The sequence below is a fragment of the Charadrius vociferus genome, unplaced genomic scaffold (assembly GCF_000708025.1).
Source record: "Charadrius vociferus isolate BGI_N301 unplaced genomic scaffold, ASM70802v2 scaffold974, whole genome shotgun sequence".
Taxonomy (NCBI): domain Eukaryota; kingdom Metazoa; phylum Chordata; class Aves; order Charadriiformes; family Charadriidae; genus Charadrius; species Charadrius vociferus.
In genome coordinates this window covers 239,351-257,460 of record NW_009648063.1, presented here as the reverse complement: position 1 = coordinate 257,460, position 18,110 = coordinate 239,351, and the positions used below count along the sequence as shown (strand labels likewise).

At 43.1% G+C, this 18,110-nt stretch overlaps 2 protein-coding genes across 2 annotated transcripts in view; both read left to right on the top strand.

Annotated features, from left to right (window-relative positions):
- The first annotated feature begins 6,709 nt into the window (after positions 1–6,709).
- ALDOB (aldolase B, fructose-bisphosphate) lies at positions 6,710–16,467 on the top strand. The gene is made up of 9 exons (XM_009883807.1): positions 6,710–6,808; positions 12,919–13,040; positions 13,321–13,532; positions 14,060–14,114; positions 14,269–14,429; positions 14,647–14,730; positions 15,217–15,391; positions 15,545–15,744; positions 15,965–16,467. Exons 2-9 carry the CDS (start codon positions 12,929–12,931, stop codon positions 16,058–16,060), a joined length of 1,095 nt encoding a protein of 364 aa, XP_009882109.1. The 5' UTR covers positions 6,710–6,808; positions 12,919–12,928; the 3' UTR covers positions 16,061–16,467.
- A 966-nt stretch (positions 16,468–17,433) lies between these two features.
- The window catches only part of MRPL50 (mitochondrial ribosomal protein L50), a 2,146-nt gene continuing 1,469 nt past the window's right edge, over positions 17,434–18,110 (top strand). The window contains exon 1 of the mRNA XM_009883811.1: positions 17,434–17,528. Coding sequence (XP_009882113.1) covers positions 17,434–17,528 — 95 coding nt within the window. The remainder of the gene's footprint in view (positions 17,529–18,110) is intronic.

Sequence of the window (18,110 nt, the reverse complement as noted above, 5' to 3'; positions counted from 1 at the left end):
TCAGGTACTTGCTCAGTGCCCACCGTGCCAATGTGGCATCTCAGGCGAGTGTTCCTTCTTCTGCTGCCTCTGAACATTCACAAGTACATTGATTTTTGTTTCAGTTTTCTGTGCCACGTTTTAGTAGAAAAGACAAGTCACAGGTGGGTACTTCACCCTTGGAACAGAACATGGGAGGTTACTGTGAGTTCTTATGTCCTGTTGGATTTTGTTCTACAGTTTGGGCTAAAAATGCAGTCTCAAACACACGAGCCTTTTCCCTTGCTTTCTATCAGGGGAGCAGAGCTCAGTTGCGGTATCTCAGGCTATGTAAGTTCAAGGCCTAGCATTAACTCCTGAAGTGCAGCCTTAAGAGTTTGGTTTTATTCACATTAAAACAAAATTCATGACTATTTTTGAAACAAACAATACCGTTTTTCTTTTGTGTTGGTTCATTCCTAATAGTTTGGAGATTAGTTTTCAATGCAGCAACTACTGCTTGCACAAGAGGATTCTTTCTTGATGGGCCAGACAGCAAGACTCAAGGCATTATTGCCCAAGACAATTCAGGGGAAGTTATTTAATTAAACAAAAATTACCTTTGTTTTCAAGGCATGCCAACATGAACATGATTCCAGCAGAATACAAAGCATAAATTGATAGGTCTCTATTAGAATAGAAATTCAAGAGGATTTTCTAACTACAGTAGGTATCAATGTCTTAGCGAGAAGGCACTGCATTTGAAGAGAGAACGAAAAAGCCTCCCACTCACTTGTGAGGAGCTGTTGCCAGACTGGGTATTTCAACAGCAGCTTGGCTGGATGCAGGGTGAATAACTTTTTTTCTAAATATATTTCCAAACAAACTTTCTACCAAATAAACAACCTTTCTAATAAAACTCTTTTGCCTCTTCTTTCTGTATGCCACTGTTTGTTTTCATGACTGGCAGATCCATCTCTTTCCTTACTATATTTGACTTAGAAAGAAACTTCTGTATTCATGCATCTGCATGCATCTGCATGGATGTAATAATTTGGATCCTACAACAATTCAGGTTGAAGAGGACCTCAGAAGGTTCCTGCTCCAATTCCCCACCCAAAGCATATCTTAGTAGACTAGGTTGCTCATGCCCTTCTCTAATCAAGTACTGAAGCATTTTAATGGGGACCTGAGATAAAATTAAGCTCTGAGTGCTGGAATTTAACCTTATTATACTTTTGTATAGAAAGGTTATCCATTTCACAAAATAAAAAAGGCAATTTTTCTGTGGGAGACAGTTGTAGTTACAAAGCCGCTGGCAGTTTCTCTCATAAAGTCAGTTTCTTTTTGTGTGTTTCCACACCAGCTTTATAGATGTTGTAACCAAATTCAGCAGATGGCAGGGTCCAACATATGGTTCTGAATAATCTTTAGTATAACATACATCTGCCAAAAATGCATATAGAATTAGGTATTCCATGCTCCATGCTTCTTTACTTCATGTGTCTCTGTTGCTAGAGTAACTACGTTTCCACAAACTATCTGTCCCGACAGCTCATGCTTTGAGAGAACCCACCCCATTGGCCAGTTTATTTGCCCACCTATAGGCCAAAAGTCATCAATATCAATGTCCAGTTCCAAGACTTTGTTCTGCATGTCAAGATATGAATGCCACATTCCAGCTGTGTAACCACTGGTGATTTTTAACCGTTGATGAAGAAAAGTCGTGTTATATGCTCTTGTCCTGTTTAGTAAGCCTCTGGCCAGCTATGTATTCTTGAGTGCCTACTCTCTTTGAATTTTTGCCATGGTGTCCAGTGTTCCTCCAGCAGTGCAGAAACCACATCTACAATGGTCTTTTCAGCAGAATGGTCCACTTTAGGCATCTGCTGCAGTTTTTTATTTGGGAAATTGTATGCTAACATTAACATGCAGCACCTAAGAGTGCTTTTTTGAGGGACTATGTGCTGCTTAGATAAACGGGTAATAAACAGTTAAAGGTCTCCCATTATAGCAGCTAGTTGTTTGCCTACTTGCTTTTTCAAAAACAAAATGTCAACAGAAAGGCACAGAGACCAGTGTCATTACTGCATTTATCTTCATGTCCTGTTACAGCTATTCTGCACACCCCAGAAATATTGCCACTGGCAACCTCATTTAAAGTTGTATCCTTGCTTGCTATCCTCACTATTGAAATTACTACAAAGATTTGGGTTTTCATAACAGTCATGTTATGTAAGTTTTTCATGCCAAGTCGTAGTGTTTGTTGCAGCCCAGCTTTAAGATGCAAAGAACGAAGAGCAAGCAAACCGTCCCTATGCAATCCCCTCAGTGCTCTTTGTGGGCCTGAGTCAGTTCTGCCCAACACCCTCCATACCCTCCCTGACGTACGTGTCTGCAGACACTGCTGTGGAGCCAGAAATACAGGCGATTTCTTTCAGTGAGGTTAAAGGCCAGGCTCTCTGCATTGGGGGCGAGGGCTGGACGTGAATGGGGAAAACAAACCACTTAATAAACAATAGCTCTGATTAGATAGGGATGAACAAGCTGGACTTTGAGACAGTTAAGCAAGACGGCAGGGTACAGAAAACAGGAAACATCCAGCAGAGTGCGGAGAGGTGAGGAGGAGGCAGACTCTACACAGCTCAAGTCTGCTCTGATTGGACTTTAACCCCGTCACGCAGGCAGCACTCTCGTGGGGCACACAGAGCCAGGTGTTTTTCATGTGGATGCGTATTATACTCAGACATTCTTCCAGCTTGCAGTGTTTTTTTCCATTCCATTTCAATCCCTTTTACAGGCCTGAACACATACAAAACTGTTGATAAGATTAAGAGTGCTTCATTTACTGAAGTGCAGAGGGAAGCTTCAACTTTTTCATTTTTCTCTTGGTGACCGTGTAATCTCTGAAATGGCTTCATCCATTTCTTTCTTTTTCATCTTTCTTTCTCAGATGAACTACAGTTTGTCTCTCTTCACATTTACTTCTTATTTGCATTTGAAATGCTAGTTAATGTAAGTAATTAAAGGCAAAATAAGTATCAAAATGATACTGCTAGAAACATACAGGAAAAACACAGTCATCAACCTGAGGAAACATAAGCAATTCTAAAATATTCACCCATTGCCTTTAAACCAGGCTTGCCATTGATTTTAAAGTACTTACTCCAGCAACAGTCTTCACTCAAAACTTCAATACAGAACTGACAGATCCTTTGACAGCAAGGTTGGGTACAACAAGGACAGCAATTGGTGTGCCACAGTTTTGAGAGAAAATGCTAGATGCTTGTGTTTTAACATTATCCACCCCTTTTATAGCTGACCACCATTTTGTTTCCATGCTATAAAAGGCACAGCAATGAACATTTAAGCTCTCTTACTACTCATGCAATTTGAGTGACCTATAGAGATTTTTACATTGCTAGACTGTTTATGTCAGCTTCATCACTAACAGATAAAAAAGCCATAATCCACACAGAAAAACATCAGTCACTGTACTTAGTTAGATATGTATTTAAGTAATCAGTTCTCACACACCCAAAATTCTCACAATATAGTAATCCTTCCTCTATTAAAAGATTTTTCTTTTCACTAAAAAAGTGGATCAGCAATCACCGCAATATTGTGTAAAACTATTTTTAAGAATACCAATAACTGAGAGTACTTGTTCTTTAGTCCAACTGCCCTCCCTTGCCATCCTCCCAGTCCTTCACCTCAGCCTGGGATCTTTGCAGTGCTTCCCCCTTCCCATGCCAGAGGCAGAGGGGGATGAGGAAGCCTAGGGAGGCAGAGAAGAGCTGGTGCTTCCTCAGAAACTGAACTCCCACAGGAAACGCTCCCTGCATGGCCAGCCCTGCAAACTGCAGGCAAAGACAAACCTCACACACCACTAAGATGGGTGGCAACACAAACAACAGTGGATGCTACAAAGGGGCATCTGTTTCACACCATTACTCAGCCACTTTGTCACAAAGTTGTTAACTATACCCCTTAACATTCATCTGCATGATTGCTGCCTCTCTTTTCCCCCGTGCCTTCTATTTTCCTGAAGCCCCCAAATCTGCTTCCTGACCCGCGTCCTTATTCCTCCAAACAGACCTTCCCACCAGGGCTTTGGTGTTCCTCCTGCTCCATGTCCATCAAAGATGTCCCAGTCGTCCTGTATTATCAAAGTTATGCTGTCCATGGCCACAAATTGAATCTACATCAAGGTAATGTCTAGATGTAGCCATCTCTACCAAGGGTCTTCACATCAACAGACAGCCTCTTGCTAGCTACAGCCCTATGGCTGCATCACGTTACTCTGAAAAAGGCTTAAACAGAAAAAGGAAACCATTCCAAAATTAGCTGGGTCATTGGAAAGCTGAGAGAGTTGGAAATACTACAAGTTCAAACACTAACTCAATGAAACAAGATGACAACCTGGATAATACACAAATTTTGCCATAGAATAATTAGTACAGGCGATATTTTGATATTTTTTATAGGGCACATTAGTTGCTTGGTTGAATGCAAGTACACTGCATTCCCCGCATGATGCAAGCTTATTTTTCTTACCATTTAAAGATACATGATACCACTCTAACCTAATTCTTAGAGGTATAAGTATCCCCAAACTATGATTACATAGCTGTGATGATGAAAGTACATACTTTTTCCAGTGTCTTTTTAATATCACTGTACTCCTAATTTTTGCACAGCATGATCGGTGTCATGGTTCTGCATGTTAATAATACTGAACCTTACAGTGACATTATCTAGCATGATTGCTTATTCCGTATTCTTGCCTGAAAAGGCTCCCATTCCTAAATTAAGTGAAAAAGTTAACCATCAGGTCCATTCACTTTTTTCTCCTCAGTCCTCAGAGTCTCTGCTATGACCTGTAATCCTAGTGCCTGAAGTGCTGGATATTGGCTCAGAAGGACTAGAAAGGTACATACTAGTCATTACCCACCTGGAAATATATATATATACACACACACTCTTCTGAAAAAAGTTAAGAATGCAAGGTGGGCTGCAGAGGATTATCTAAAGCAGTTTCTAAATGTCAGACACTATTTTTTTCAAGACGACTCCCCCAACTCTTCTCTAATAGTCTGTAAGACCGTATCACAGATGACACTGGGAAAGAAACACTTTCAAGTACTTTCCCAACTGCCACAGCTTCTAACCAAACCAGAAAGGATGGGACTGAAGCTCTGATTTTCCTTGTGGCCCTGAAAAAGACCATCAGTGTGACACCTTCTTGGTCTCGAGAGGATCGTAGATAATAAATTTCATTAAAAATATTTTTAATCCATACTAGATGCCTCTGTTTGTGGTGGAGAAACTTTAATACACTGTGGGGTTCATATTTCTGCTAGGATGGGAGAAATGGAATATAAAGTAAACATTGTAAAGCAGGGAAGGCCTTATGTCCATGTTATGTGCCACAGCATTCTTCAGCAAAAAGGTATGGATTGGGAAGGAGAATGTTAAAGAAAACAAAACAACACAAACACAAGGCCTTCAATTAGACAGTATCCTCAGATTTTTCAGAGGTTTCTCTGCCAACTGTCATGAAGTGCTACTGCTGGCAGCAGTTAAGATTTCCCACAGGCACTGACCTTGGCATGCAGCTCTAGAAAAGACAGGCTCAACAACAAAGTGCCCTAATGAGGACAGTGTTGCTCAGTGAGAGGAGAAATCAGCTGTCTCCCTGTGTCCATGTAAAGGCTAAAGGTATCACTACATAAGCCAAACAAATGGAGAAACTACGTCATTCTCCAGGCAAACACTGGATCTTTGTGGTAAAGACATACTAATGTCCAAGGCCGCAGAGCATGTTGTTGCTGAGAGTATGATGTTTGCCTAACAATCCCTGCGCTGTACCTCTTTCCAGGAGTACTGACTGGCTGTATGGGGGAAAAAAAAGTAAATTAAAAAAATCAAACCTATCTACTTGGATTTGGTGGATACCTGTAGTGTGATTTCATATAAACTGGAACTGTACCAGTTATAGAGCACTAGCACTTTTCACAGAAAAATTTTGCTAAGCAACTGATGTCATTGAAATATGGGTAGGTGATTTGCAGGGATTTTAGTAGAAAAATTTGTTTTGCACTTGTGCACCTCAATGTGGGCATATTTCTTCTGATAACCGTCACTGTCACACACATACTGCATTAAAGGAAGTCAGAATTTGCAGTTTCATTAACCCTGATACTGTAGCATTGCATTTTGCTTTTCTATATACTAATTGGAAAGGGGAAAAATGTTTCTGTGCTAAATTTTCAAGTGAGGAAAATCATTGTAACACCTAGGAGAGCCACTGAGGTGACAGTAACTTATGTCAGTTAAGGATCTGTTGCATTATTTCTGCATTTTGTTTTCTACTCTTCCTTCCTGCACTGTTTAATTTCCTAAGTATAAGCTTCCAGAAGATCTAACTCTAAATTGAAAGTTATGCCCAAGATCCCTGTAAACAATTGCCATGGTTCCTCTTGTAGGTCTTTTCAGTCGGTTTTACAAAGAGGAGGAATAACTTGAAATAACTGGAAAACATCTCAGTTTCACCACATCATGAATGGCCTTATATATATACAGGGGAGGGAAAAGGGGAGGAACACGGGGAGTGAGACTAGGTCCCGTTGGTTGTGCGTGGTTATGGTCTGATAGCCAATGACTGACCTCGAGCAATGACACCTCCCCAACCAGCCTGGGAGGAGGGAGAATGAAGGAGAGGAGGAAAAAAAAAAAAAAAAAACCTGTGAAGAATTTTATAAAAGTTAGTGATTAGAAGGACCAGGTCTCTTCGCCTGCAACCACCTCAGCAGAAGCTTGTAGCAGCAGAGGCACTGTCCACAAACAAGTAAGTATAATAATTTCATTTCTAAACTGTAAAGGTGGTATAGATATCAACAGCTGAGACACAATGTGTTTATCTAAAGTGGGCTTGGGGAGTTGTTTTTGGTTTTGTTTTTATTTTTTTGTTCCAGGAACAGCTTGCAAGAAATAAGCACTCAGCTATTCTGCAGTGATCTTCCAATGTGACCCATTTGCTGCTAACACTGGCTTTCTAACTTAGCTTAGTCACTCAGAACTCCTGGAGTAAGTGAATCCTTAGTCTAAGAGGACTAGAGCAATAACATACCTGGATCATTTCCTTACTGCTTTGTTTTGTATGTGTTTGTTTATGCTTGTGGAGTACATAAATATACGTTTTGCAAGGAGATGGGAGAATGACTGGAGAATGCAGCTGCTCCTGACAAACACCAATACTAACAGAAGTGTAATTACTGAATGTTCATTGTGCAGCTTCTTCTGAAGTATTAGTGCAGTAGTGTGGATAAGATTCTTTGGCAGGGGGATGTAAGCTATTCTGCAGCGCAGGAAACTAAAAACTGCTCTTGCATTAGGCTGTAACCTTTCAAGTTGTGAACAGCCAGCTTCAGCAAATTGCTCAACAAACTCAAATCCTCACTGAGTCTGTGATCCTCCATCACTTTCTCAACTATCCCATGTGCCTGGCACCCAAAACTATTCAGACCACCTGAAACCGTGACCACCACTTCCCCCAGCTTCCCCTGCTGCCATTACAGGACTTGAATTCCTGTGCAAATCTGACAGCATTTTTTTACCTTCTCTGAGAACAGCCCAGCCCTGAGACAGAAGCAGTTTCACCCTAATGACCACGCTTACTTCCAAGAAACCAGTTTCTTGCCACCTCCGCCATGTCTAGCCATCGTGAGCACTCCAGGAGTGCTTTGTACTGACTGCAGAGGCCAGGTCCCTGAGTATGTAACCTCCTTCCATACTTGCTAGAGGGATGAAACGGGGGTACATTTGCTCAGGGCTTGAGTATAGCTCTGAGGCTAATGTGGGAATCAGGACAGTGAACTGCAGGTCTCGCATACTCCCATAGACTTGAGATAGGATATTGAAGCAAGGTCCCTAGACAGAGCATGAAGATGGAAAAAAAACTTGTTCTACCCACATAAGAGAGAGAGCAAAAACCAACCAGGCAATTTACCACCATATGTGCCCCAAAGGACCTATCAAAGTGGTGAAATTAGTATGTCAATCAAAAAAATCTGCTGTTTTTTCTAGGTGACAAAAGTCTGAATATCTCTTTTGTCCTATACCCTTGACTGACTTTAGAACCCAGAAATGAAACATTTTGCTATACTGAAACCGTCACTCCCACTGGAAAGATGAAGGGAGAAACATCCTCTTCTTCCCTCAGAGCTCCTTCATACATACAGGAGGCACAACTGCCACTTCCACTCCATAAAGCAAGTACTCACACAGAATCACAGGGTAATTCAGGCTGAAAAGGACACTAGGAGGTCTGTAGTCCAACCTCCTGCACAAAGCAAGGACAGACCAGGCTGCTCACAGCTTTCAGGGGGGTCTTGACAAGGATGGAGACACCACAGCCACTCTATCACTCTGCTCCACTGCTTGGCTGTCCCAATAGTGAAAAATAATTCTCTGGCTCCGCCCCTTCGATCACCACTCTGTAGGTATTGGGGGTTGCTGAGACATGCCCCCAAAGCCATCTCTGCTCAAGGCTGAACTAGCACCAGCTCTGCAGCCTTCTCCTTGCAGAGCAAGTGCTTCAGCCCCCGATCTTCTCAGTGGCATCTGCTGAACTCACTCCAGTTTGTCAATATCTTTCCTGTACTGCAGTGGGCCAACATTGGATGCAGTACCCACGTGTGATGTAGACTGCTGAGCAGAGGGGGATAATTCATGTCCTCCCCTGGCTCCCTGGGCTAGACCCCTGCTCACACAGGATGCTGCTGGCCCTTGTTGCTGGCCCCTCTTCAGCTCATTGCCTGGCAGGGCCTTGAGCCTTCTCCAAACAGCTGTTCCCCTGTCCCAATAGCCCTGGTGGGATCACTGCCAGGGCTCTGCCCCCCAGGCAACGGCTGGGCATTTGTCCTGGCTGAACTTCATGGTGCTCCTGTTGGTCTCTTCCCACCCCTTGTCCAGGCTCCTCTGGATGGCTGCTCAGCAATCAAGCATATCAACTAGTTCTGCCAGCTTGGTGTCTAGATAAGAATGTGCCCCGTCAGCAGGATGGGGCCAGGCTTGCCCAGCCGTTCATACCTTTCAGTTTGCCCAATGTCCAAGTTACCTGACTTACTTAGAAATAGCTTTTTAATGGAGCTCCATAGACAAGTGAGGCCAATAAATAGATTTATCCATTGTAATGAGAATATAAGGTGCATAACCCGTTATGTATCTGTGTCTCCTATGCCTGCAAGTGTAAATGAGGAGTAAATCCACTCAGGTCACAACTGTGCCTACATGTGATGGGCTGAATTTTTCAATGCTTTTCATTCTCCCTGTCAACTGTATTTATGTATTTATCTATACAACTTTTGCTTCTTCAAACCCTGCTTGTTGGAGGCAGAATCTCTTGTGTGCACAGTGCAATGACATGCATATGTGGTTTGTATTGCTAACTGTCAGAGACAATGTTGAAGGGCTGCGTTTACTAGTAACTGAACAGGAAAAGCTATATGCGTGGGATACAAACTCTATCTTGAGAGTTTGGTCCTGCACTTTTGGAACCAATTTTATAAAAGAAGGCAACGAAGAGACCCAAGAGAAAAACTTAGATTCTAATCCAATCTTATCACATCTGCAAACCAGGACTCAGGTGAGATTTTCTGTAAGATTAGAAGATGCCAGTCACTTAAGGTGGCTGGAAAGAAAAGTTGCCAGCTAGTGTTTCTAAGCTGACCTGAAGTGGAATGCAACAGTTTGTTCCTTCTGCTGTTTGGTCTTGCCTCTGCCCTTTGGTTCTCACTATTAATATTAACAGGTGCAGTGCTTGTGCTGATATCCATGAAGATATTTCCCCTGCAGTCGTCCATTATGGTAGCTGAGAAAAACTTGAGACTCCAGCAGTACAATATTTACTTTTACAACTGTGCTGTCCCTTTTTCCCCCACCCCCACCTCCTGATGGTCACAGGCTGTGGGCTGAACAAAGAACTTTGTTTGCTTAAGGAGCTGCTGAAGCCCAACAAAACACTCAAGGTAGCCATAAAGCTGGGGTTTTTTGTGCATTCTCTGCAGTTTTATTTTGGTTTTTCTTCCACTTTTAAAAAATGTTACATAAGCAGTTACACAAGCAGAAAATACTGTATTCATAAAATGCCAAATCAATGTGAAATCACATATCACACTATGATACCAGTCCACAGCCTAAAATGGGTAAATAAAAATAAAACTTTTTGAAAAACTTTAGTGGTGGGACAACTTTTAGATACTGTTACTGAGAACAGAGTTCCTTTGAGATTTTTTCTGCCTGGAAAAGTTGTCAAATTAAACAAATAAAGCAGAATAATAAGGCAAATAGGCTTCGTTCTTGGAAGAATGAAATGAGCTGTGCAGCTTTGGCAGCCTGGGCACAACTGTTTTTCCTCAGGACCTATAAGATGACATATTCAGCTCTTTAACAGGAAAAGTAAATGTTTATGTGGATGTGGTGGGAGCTTACTCTTTACAAGGCAGCTGTATGAAGTGTTCATGAAGTGTTCATGAAGTGTAAGACTTCTCCACTCCCCTTTAAATGCTCAGAACAGTACCTTACAGCAGAGACGCCCTTTCTGAATCCAGCAGGGAAGATCCTCAGAGATTATGCTCCTCATGAAAGAATCACAGAAAAATAAAGTCTTAAATCAAGAGATCTTGAACATTCTAGATCTTAGAGCTATCATTAGCCTTATAACTGCTCTTTTGCACTCAATTCTTCACCATTTCTTCACTGTGTATTTTATTCGTCCTTGTAGCTCAGCAGGGTAGCTGGGAACCACTCACCATGGCCTTACAGATCATTTTTGGGAGCCTTTTGGCAAATATCCACCTATTCCTTCACACTCAGTAAGATACTCACATGGAAACTGGAACTAATCTGATGAGTTCCAATTCATCATTGTGGAACTACACTGTATTGTTTCAGTCTCTCAGAGTATTCACTTGAACCAGCTTTATCCACTGAAAACTTGTATTTCTGTATTTTGGCAATTTGCCTTGCAGGCTGGTTTTGAGTGATAACTGTCTCTTTGTTATCTTTATGCAAACACTGGAAACAAGCAAGATACAACAGACATTAGTCTCATTGCTTCTTGCATTGCTGGAGAGAAAGTATACCCATAATAACATAACTAGAGTGACTGATGATCTTGTAATTCAGCTTGCTGGATTAAAGATTATCTGGAGAAACCTACTCATGCTGCAGCACACCTCCAAACAGCAACTCTGAAACCCCATTACTGATTTAGCAATTCATTAGCTTTGACCTTGGACAAGATCATATTCTTGCCAGATCACAATTTCCCAGGCTTTTCCACAAGGACTGTGAACTACTGGAATGATTCCTCATCATTTTGCAAAGCAATGTATTTAACAGTGTTATGGTTTTGACTGAAGTGCTCGCAACACAAACTATTATTACAGTATTCATAATAAGAAGCCAGTTTCTTAGATTTCTAAGAGACATATCAGACACAGAAAGCAGGTGAGGGATAAGGAGGGTTAGAGGTGAACTTAATTAGCTATGCAGCATAAACCATAGCTCTTCAAGTTCTTCTAGGTGGGCCAAACAGGGTAAGAACTGGGAGTGATGGAGTTGCAGTCATCACAGCAGAAGGATGTTTCCCAGAGGTCTGGCCACAGCCTGGCATACAGAGAGGGGAGTTGAGCAAAGCCTGCTTTTGCAGGACCACAGGAAGGCATTTCAGCGCTTGGAAAAGGAGGGAACCCTCTCTCATTTGATGCAGTCTTCATCATTCACTCCTTCAAATTCCCTCTAAACCTAGAATGACTCACCATTGATAAGTTGCATAGGATGAATTCTATTCTCAAACAACTCACAAAAAGGTAAAGCAGACATCTGGACACTGAATCTAACTGGTCTGTATTGGCAGACAGTGCCATTTGAATCTTGCACAGTAACATCACCAATACAAAAAGTACCTTCAACAATAAATCAGAGATGCAGATTTATAGCTGTCACAGTACTATGATAGTATTGTTGCCAGAAAATTTTGGCACCATTTGGCATGGCGCACAGAACTCCAATGATGCTGGCATCTACCCTATGATGAGTAGCAGCCAGGCCCCTGACCCCTTCTCCCCATTACGCCCTTCAGCAGGGAGGGCAAGATAAGGATTGCCTGGCAACATAATATGTGTACATGCTTACATGGGGAGACACATTTGCTGGCCATCTCTGGCACGTGGTGAAATGGGAAATGGGATGTTATCACTGCCCTCTAAGTCTGAGTTTGGGAATAGAAAATGCAGATGTTGCCCAGAGGCCTGCCCCTCTGGAGGCAAACTTAGTATTGGAGATCTTTTGTGTTGTTTTTAACAATTCATCTTGAGGATTTACCACACACAGATAAAACATGCCAATAAAACATCCCATGATAACACATGGGGAGGAGAGAATTACAAAACAAGGCACAATGGTGGGGATGTGAAGTCCACTAGACAAAGTAGCAAATACTGCCAACACAGTCCAGGGAATGGGAGAGGGCATTGTTAGGAAAAGCGTAAAGGTAAGCAATGTGATAATTGGCATTCTTCTGACTGGGACCAAAAAGTCCAATGTGCTTAGCAAAGAAGTTTGCAGAGCCTGCAATTAGCACATTTGTTAGCTTGGTGCAAGCTTTTATGACAGACTGGCCTTCCTTTAGTCTCTGAGCAAACCCACGTAAAATGTAGAGTCTTCCCCACTTTGGCTCTGGAAAGATGTGTTAGGATGTGGCTCCTGCATTTCTGTCTTCTGCTTTTGCCAGACACACGAAGCCAAAACGAACTCAAATGGATTTCTGGGCATGTGTCTGTGATAACGTGGACCAAACAAGCTCCGAGAGCCCTCCAATCGAAATACCCAAGTGGTGTCTCTAGTTCACAGTTTGTGTATACAGTGTCCCTCAGCTTGTAACCTCTTCCACAGGTACGTCAACATGACCCACCAATTCCCAGCACTGTCTCCAGAGCAGAAGAAAGCTCTTTCAGACATTGCTCAGAGGATTGTGGCTTCAGGAAAGGGGATCTTAGCTGCAGATGAATCAGTGGGTGAGTTCTGGATATCAATCAATTAGCAGTACCCAAGACTTCTTCTCTTAATTTTGCTTCATCTTTGAAATCAGTGGAGTAAATTAAAAACATTAAAAACCTGTTGACTGACCAGGAACAACTAACTCAGTGAGGCAGTGTGCATCTACAGCAACAAAAGGTGACAAACTATGGGTTGAGAAGGGAAGCTCCGAACTGAAGCCCCTAATTACTACATACTGGGACCAGAAGGCCAGCCAGGCCTAACACCTCTCCATTTGACCTTTGTCCATCTCACTAGGTACCATGGGGAACAGGCTGCAGAGGATCAATGTGGAGAACACAGAGGAGAATCGCCGGGCTTTTCGGGAGATCCTCTTCTCTTCAGATGCTTCCATCAACCAGAACATTGGGGGAGTGATCCTCTTCCACGAGACTCTCTATCAGAAAGACAGCAGTGGAAAGCCATTTCCAGCTCTCATCAAAGAAAAAGGCATTGTGGTGGGAATAAAGGTGAGTATCTGTACATGTCTGGCTGGCAGCATAATCCAACCCCATCTCCAGTGAAAATTACCTATGGGCTGCACTCTCTCCTTCCAAACATTTTTTTTTTCTTTTTTTGTGCTTGGTTTTAAAATCACTAGAGGATCTCTGCCACCATTCTCTGCATCACTTTTGTACAACTAACCAGGGGCACATTTGCACTTGATGCAGAAACTTTTCATCCACCAACTCCCATCTACTCACTGTTCACTGCAATTAAATCCCTCTGTGAAGTAACCTAAATCCAGTCTTTTCTGCATCTGACAGAGCTCTTGAGCCATTCTCTGCAGCTATCTGCATGTTGACCCTTCCTCTTACACAATTCACTCCTTTTCTTCCCCTTTGCTCCAACATTTCCCTCGTTTGTACCCTTAGCATGTTCAGATCCATACTTTACTCAGTCAGTCTACAAAGACAGACTAGCCATTAGTAAGAAAATAAGGATGAGACTGATCTTCATCTCTGTGTAACCCTTCCTGTTTTCCTGGTCTCAACAGCTGGATAAAGGCACAGCACCCCTAGCAGGAACAAACGGAGAAACCACCATCCAAGGTAAGGAGAGATCTAAGGAGCCTAAGCTATGACTGGTACAGCAAAAGCCATAGGGTGACTCACTTGAGCCACAGCCTTGGCTGGTGTCACGGTACTTTTCATAGCTATGTCCCGAAGAACTGTTACTAGTGGAACACTGTTCTTTCATCTGCAGGGCTGGATGGACTAGCTGAGCGCTGTGCCCAATACAAGAAAGATGGTGCTGACTTTGGCAAGTGGCGTGCAGTGCTGAAGATCACCAGCACAACACCCTCTCAACTTGCCATCCAAGAGAACGCCAACACTTTGGCACGCTATGCCAGCATCTGCCAGCAGGTATCTACCCTCCAGCAACCTTTCCTCAGATGCTGTTGCCCCTGCTCACTGTTCCCTGTGATAAAATGCTAGGTAACTTGAAAGGCAGATCTCGGTGAGGGTTTTGGGAAAGCTGAAGAAGGGCAGCACAGCAAGAAAGAATACCACCAAATTCAGGGTAGACAAGGACAGTTTTTCTTCCAAACTCCCAAAAACTTCCCTGTTTTTCTTTTCTTAGCATGGCTTAGTGCCCATTGTGGAGCCAGAAATCTTGCCTGATGGAGACCATGATCTCCAGCGCTGCCAGTACGTCACAGAAAAGGTAAGAGATTCCTGCCCCTCTCCTCCCCTTCACAAATCAGTAGATAATCTTATGCAGAGTTAGCGTTCACAGATCTCAAAGAGCTTTGACCAAAAAGGTACCTCATAACTGCATTACAAAAATAAGTTGCTCACGGTCAAATAATTAGTTAATAGCAAATGCAAGATTATAATCCATGCTTTTGGATTTTCACTCAAACTGCCACTATAAGCATTCTCAATCTCAAAAAGATGGATTGGGAGCAAAAAAACCTACCCCTCTTTCATTACCTCAGTTTGTAGGGACAAATCCAGCAAATAGGAAAAGTGGTATCCTGGTGATCTCAAAAGTAGTGGTTTCTCCAGGGCTGCAACCCCTGTGATAAATTTCACGAGAAAGCAAAGTTCAATTTGATTGTCTTACACTCCCAAGCAATAAGCTGTCTTTCCACAGCAGGCTGAGGTGAAGATTTGAGCAGAGGTCTGTATTCAATCCTCCTGTTTTCAGGTTCTGGCTGCTGTCTACAAGGCCTTGAATGATCACCATGTGTACCTGGAAGGGACACTGCTGAAACCCAACATGGTGACAGCTGGGCACTCCTGCCCCAAGAAGTACACCCCTCAGGATGTAGCCGTAGCAACTGTTACTACTCTTCTCCGCACCGTTCCTGCTGCCGTTCCTGGTGATTCCTTATTCATTCCTATGTATTCATTCACACTGTGACTCTTGGTGGCCTTGCTCCTACATCAGACACGCTCGGTCCTCTGGCACGTAAAGGTCAGGGACTGTGGTGGCTGAAGTATTGTTTCTAAGCCTCAAAACCTTTTTCTTGCAGGAATCTGCTTCCTGTCTGGAGGTCAGAGTGAAGAGGAGGCTTCTGTCAACCTGAATGCCATGAATCAGTCCCCTCTACCTAAGCCTTGGAAACTGACCTTTTCATATGGGAGAGCCCTGCAAGCCTCTGCCCTGGCAGCATGGGTGGGCAAAAGTGAGAACAAGAAGGCTGCACAGGAGGCCTTCCGCAAGCGGGCGCAGGTACAAGGCTTCCCCACAGCGCAGAGAGGAGCTGCTCACCATGAAGGGAGACATGTTGTCACCTTCCTAAGGCTCCTCTTGTTCCCACCTCTCCTGGTGCTTCATGTTCACCAGGGATGTTATTGTGTTGTTTTTGCCTTCCTTGGTTATTCTTGCTGTCTTTCTTCGTCTTTCTTACTCCAAGCTAACTGGTTTCCCCTCCTTTTTATTTCTTTTTCAGATTAACAGCTTGGCTTGCAGAGGACAGTATGTTGTGTCTGGGAAGACTGACACAGCTGCCATGCAGTCACTTTTCACTGCCAGCTACACCTACTGAAAGTGCAGGAGCCTTTCTTCATCCTGTCCCTCTTCACAAGGTAGAAGATGTTCAGAAATGAAAGAAAAGCAAAGAAATCTAATTTCCCTTACCCTAAACAAAACTGGGGATAAAATGTATTAGCTTTCTCTCCATCCTTCACTCCCACAATTTACTGAGAGGATATTCTTGTTTTATCTGCCCTTTCCAAGGAAGGGGAATTCTTTCTATACAATAAACAGTAGCTGCCAATAAAGCTCACATCTGCGCTCCCTCTGGTTTAAACTTAGCCCCCAGAATAGTAGTCAGATTAAGTAGTTCCCTAGCAATTCAAATACATACCCTTGCCCTTACTACATTTTGCAGCCAAATTCCTGAATTACAAAACCTGACTGTGTCTTCAATCATGGCAATAAAAGTAATTGAAAACTAATCTCTATCTCACAATTCTTTATTGTCTATAAACCTTACAGTCTCTTTCACACATCTGTGGTTTTCAGTAGCCTATGCAAAGATTAAGTCACAAAACATTACTGCTGGTGAGCTTGGGAAACCCTGAGGAGATCAAAGAGAAATAATCCAACAGTGATACAGCTGGAGAAGTTAATCCTACTGACTGAAGTCTGACAGAAACTGAGAAAACTTGAGAGATGTATATGGCAAGCAAGGCACTGGACTCAGGCCACAGATAGATAACACAACCTTCAGAAGCTTCTCGTGTCTCTGAAGAATCATGGCTGGTGTCATAAGGCTGCTATACACTGAGTTCAGGTTGCACAGTTTGAGTTAGTGCTGTGCAAAGACTATTTTTCCAAAGTGCATTTACAGTGGCATTTTCCACAATAATTAACATAAAACATGCAGGCATAGCATGTTGGCATAGCTTGAATAATTAGGCTGATATTGAAGGCCCACAGTTTGACCTTTGGTATGTTGCTATGCACCTGTTAGAGATGTAAGCTTTGTTAACTAAACCACAATTAGACAGTTGTTATGAAAAAAGGCATAAATGGCAGAAATATCAGACCTAAGGTTATACAAGAATATTTGCCCAGCAACACACTGCACCAATCAACTAGTGACACCTTGGAGCAGCCCAGCAACCAGCAAAGACCGTGCAGCCCAGAAGAGACCCTTCTTCTCCCTTCAGGACTACCTGGGACCAAGCCTGCGTGGCCAGAGCTACCTCACTCTGCAGGCTGCTCCTCCCAGCTACAGGCACCCGCTGCTCCTGCCAGCAAGGAGAGGGAAAACAGGGAAAATCACTGCCCTGTAACCTCCTCATGTTCTTTGCATCAGTAACCACTTTTTCACAGAGGCGATAAACGGCCAAACTCGTGGGATCCGATCACTGCATAATTAATGCATGCATTTAGTCTGTCCCGACCTCAACCATGAAGGAAGAGCAAGTGACTTGCCAAAAAACTAGTCCAGAGGCTGATACCGGAGTGAGGAACAAAACCTCTTTTTCTGGTTCGGTTGTGGTCCCGTAGGTCTCCACACACCTGAGTTCAAATAAACCTCTGGTCCTGATGAGAAGCATCCTACTGATCTACTGATCTAAGTAGATTATTTCTCTTAAAATTGAGAGTGGAAAAAACGGTCCCCTAAACCAGCAGAAGAAATCCTCTCACACTTTACAAAACTGAAGCTGTAGCTTTGCTAAATAATTCCTGCTCCTTTGCCGGACATCTGTCACACACGCTCTGCCTGGTGCAGCTGGCGGCTGTGCCCTGCCTCCTGATTTTTATCTTTGACAGAGGCGTTTGTGACCGGAGCAAGTGGCCATCTGGTGAACGTACTACCATGAATCGAAGCAAGGCTGCGTACAGATGATGAGTTACTTCTCCCTTATAAAAATGAACATAAAAAAAAAAAAAAAAAGGAAAAGTGATATTCTCTTATCATTGTGTGCCCGGATCAGGAATGTGGCCTACAGAACAAACCCCCTGTGCAAACGGGCTGGCTGACAGCACCAGCACCCCAAAGACGGGATGAACACCCCCACAGGCAGCTGCCAAGAGCTTTTCGACTGGCAGAAACCCACAGCCACCGCTAACGTCGCAGCGGG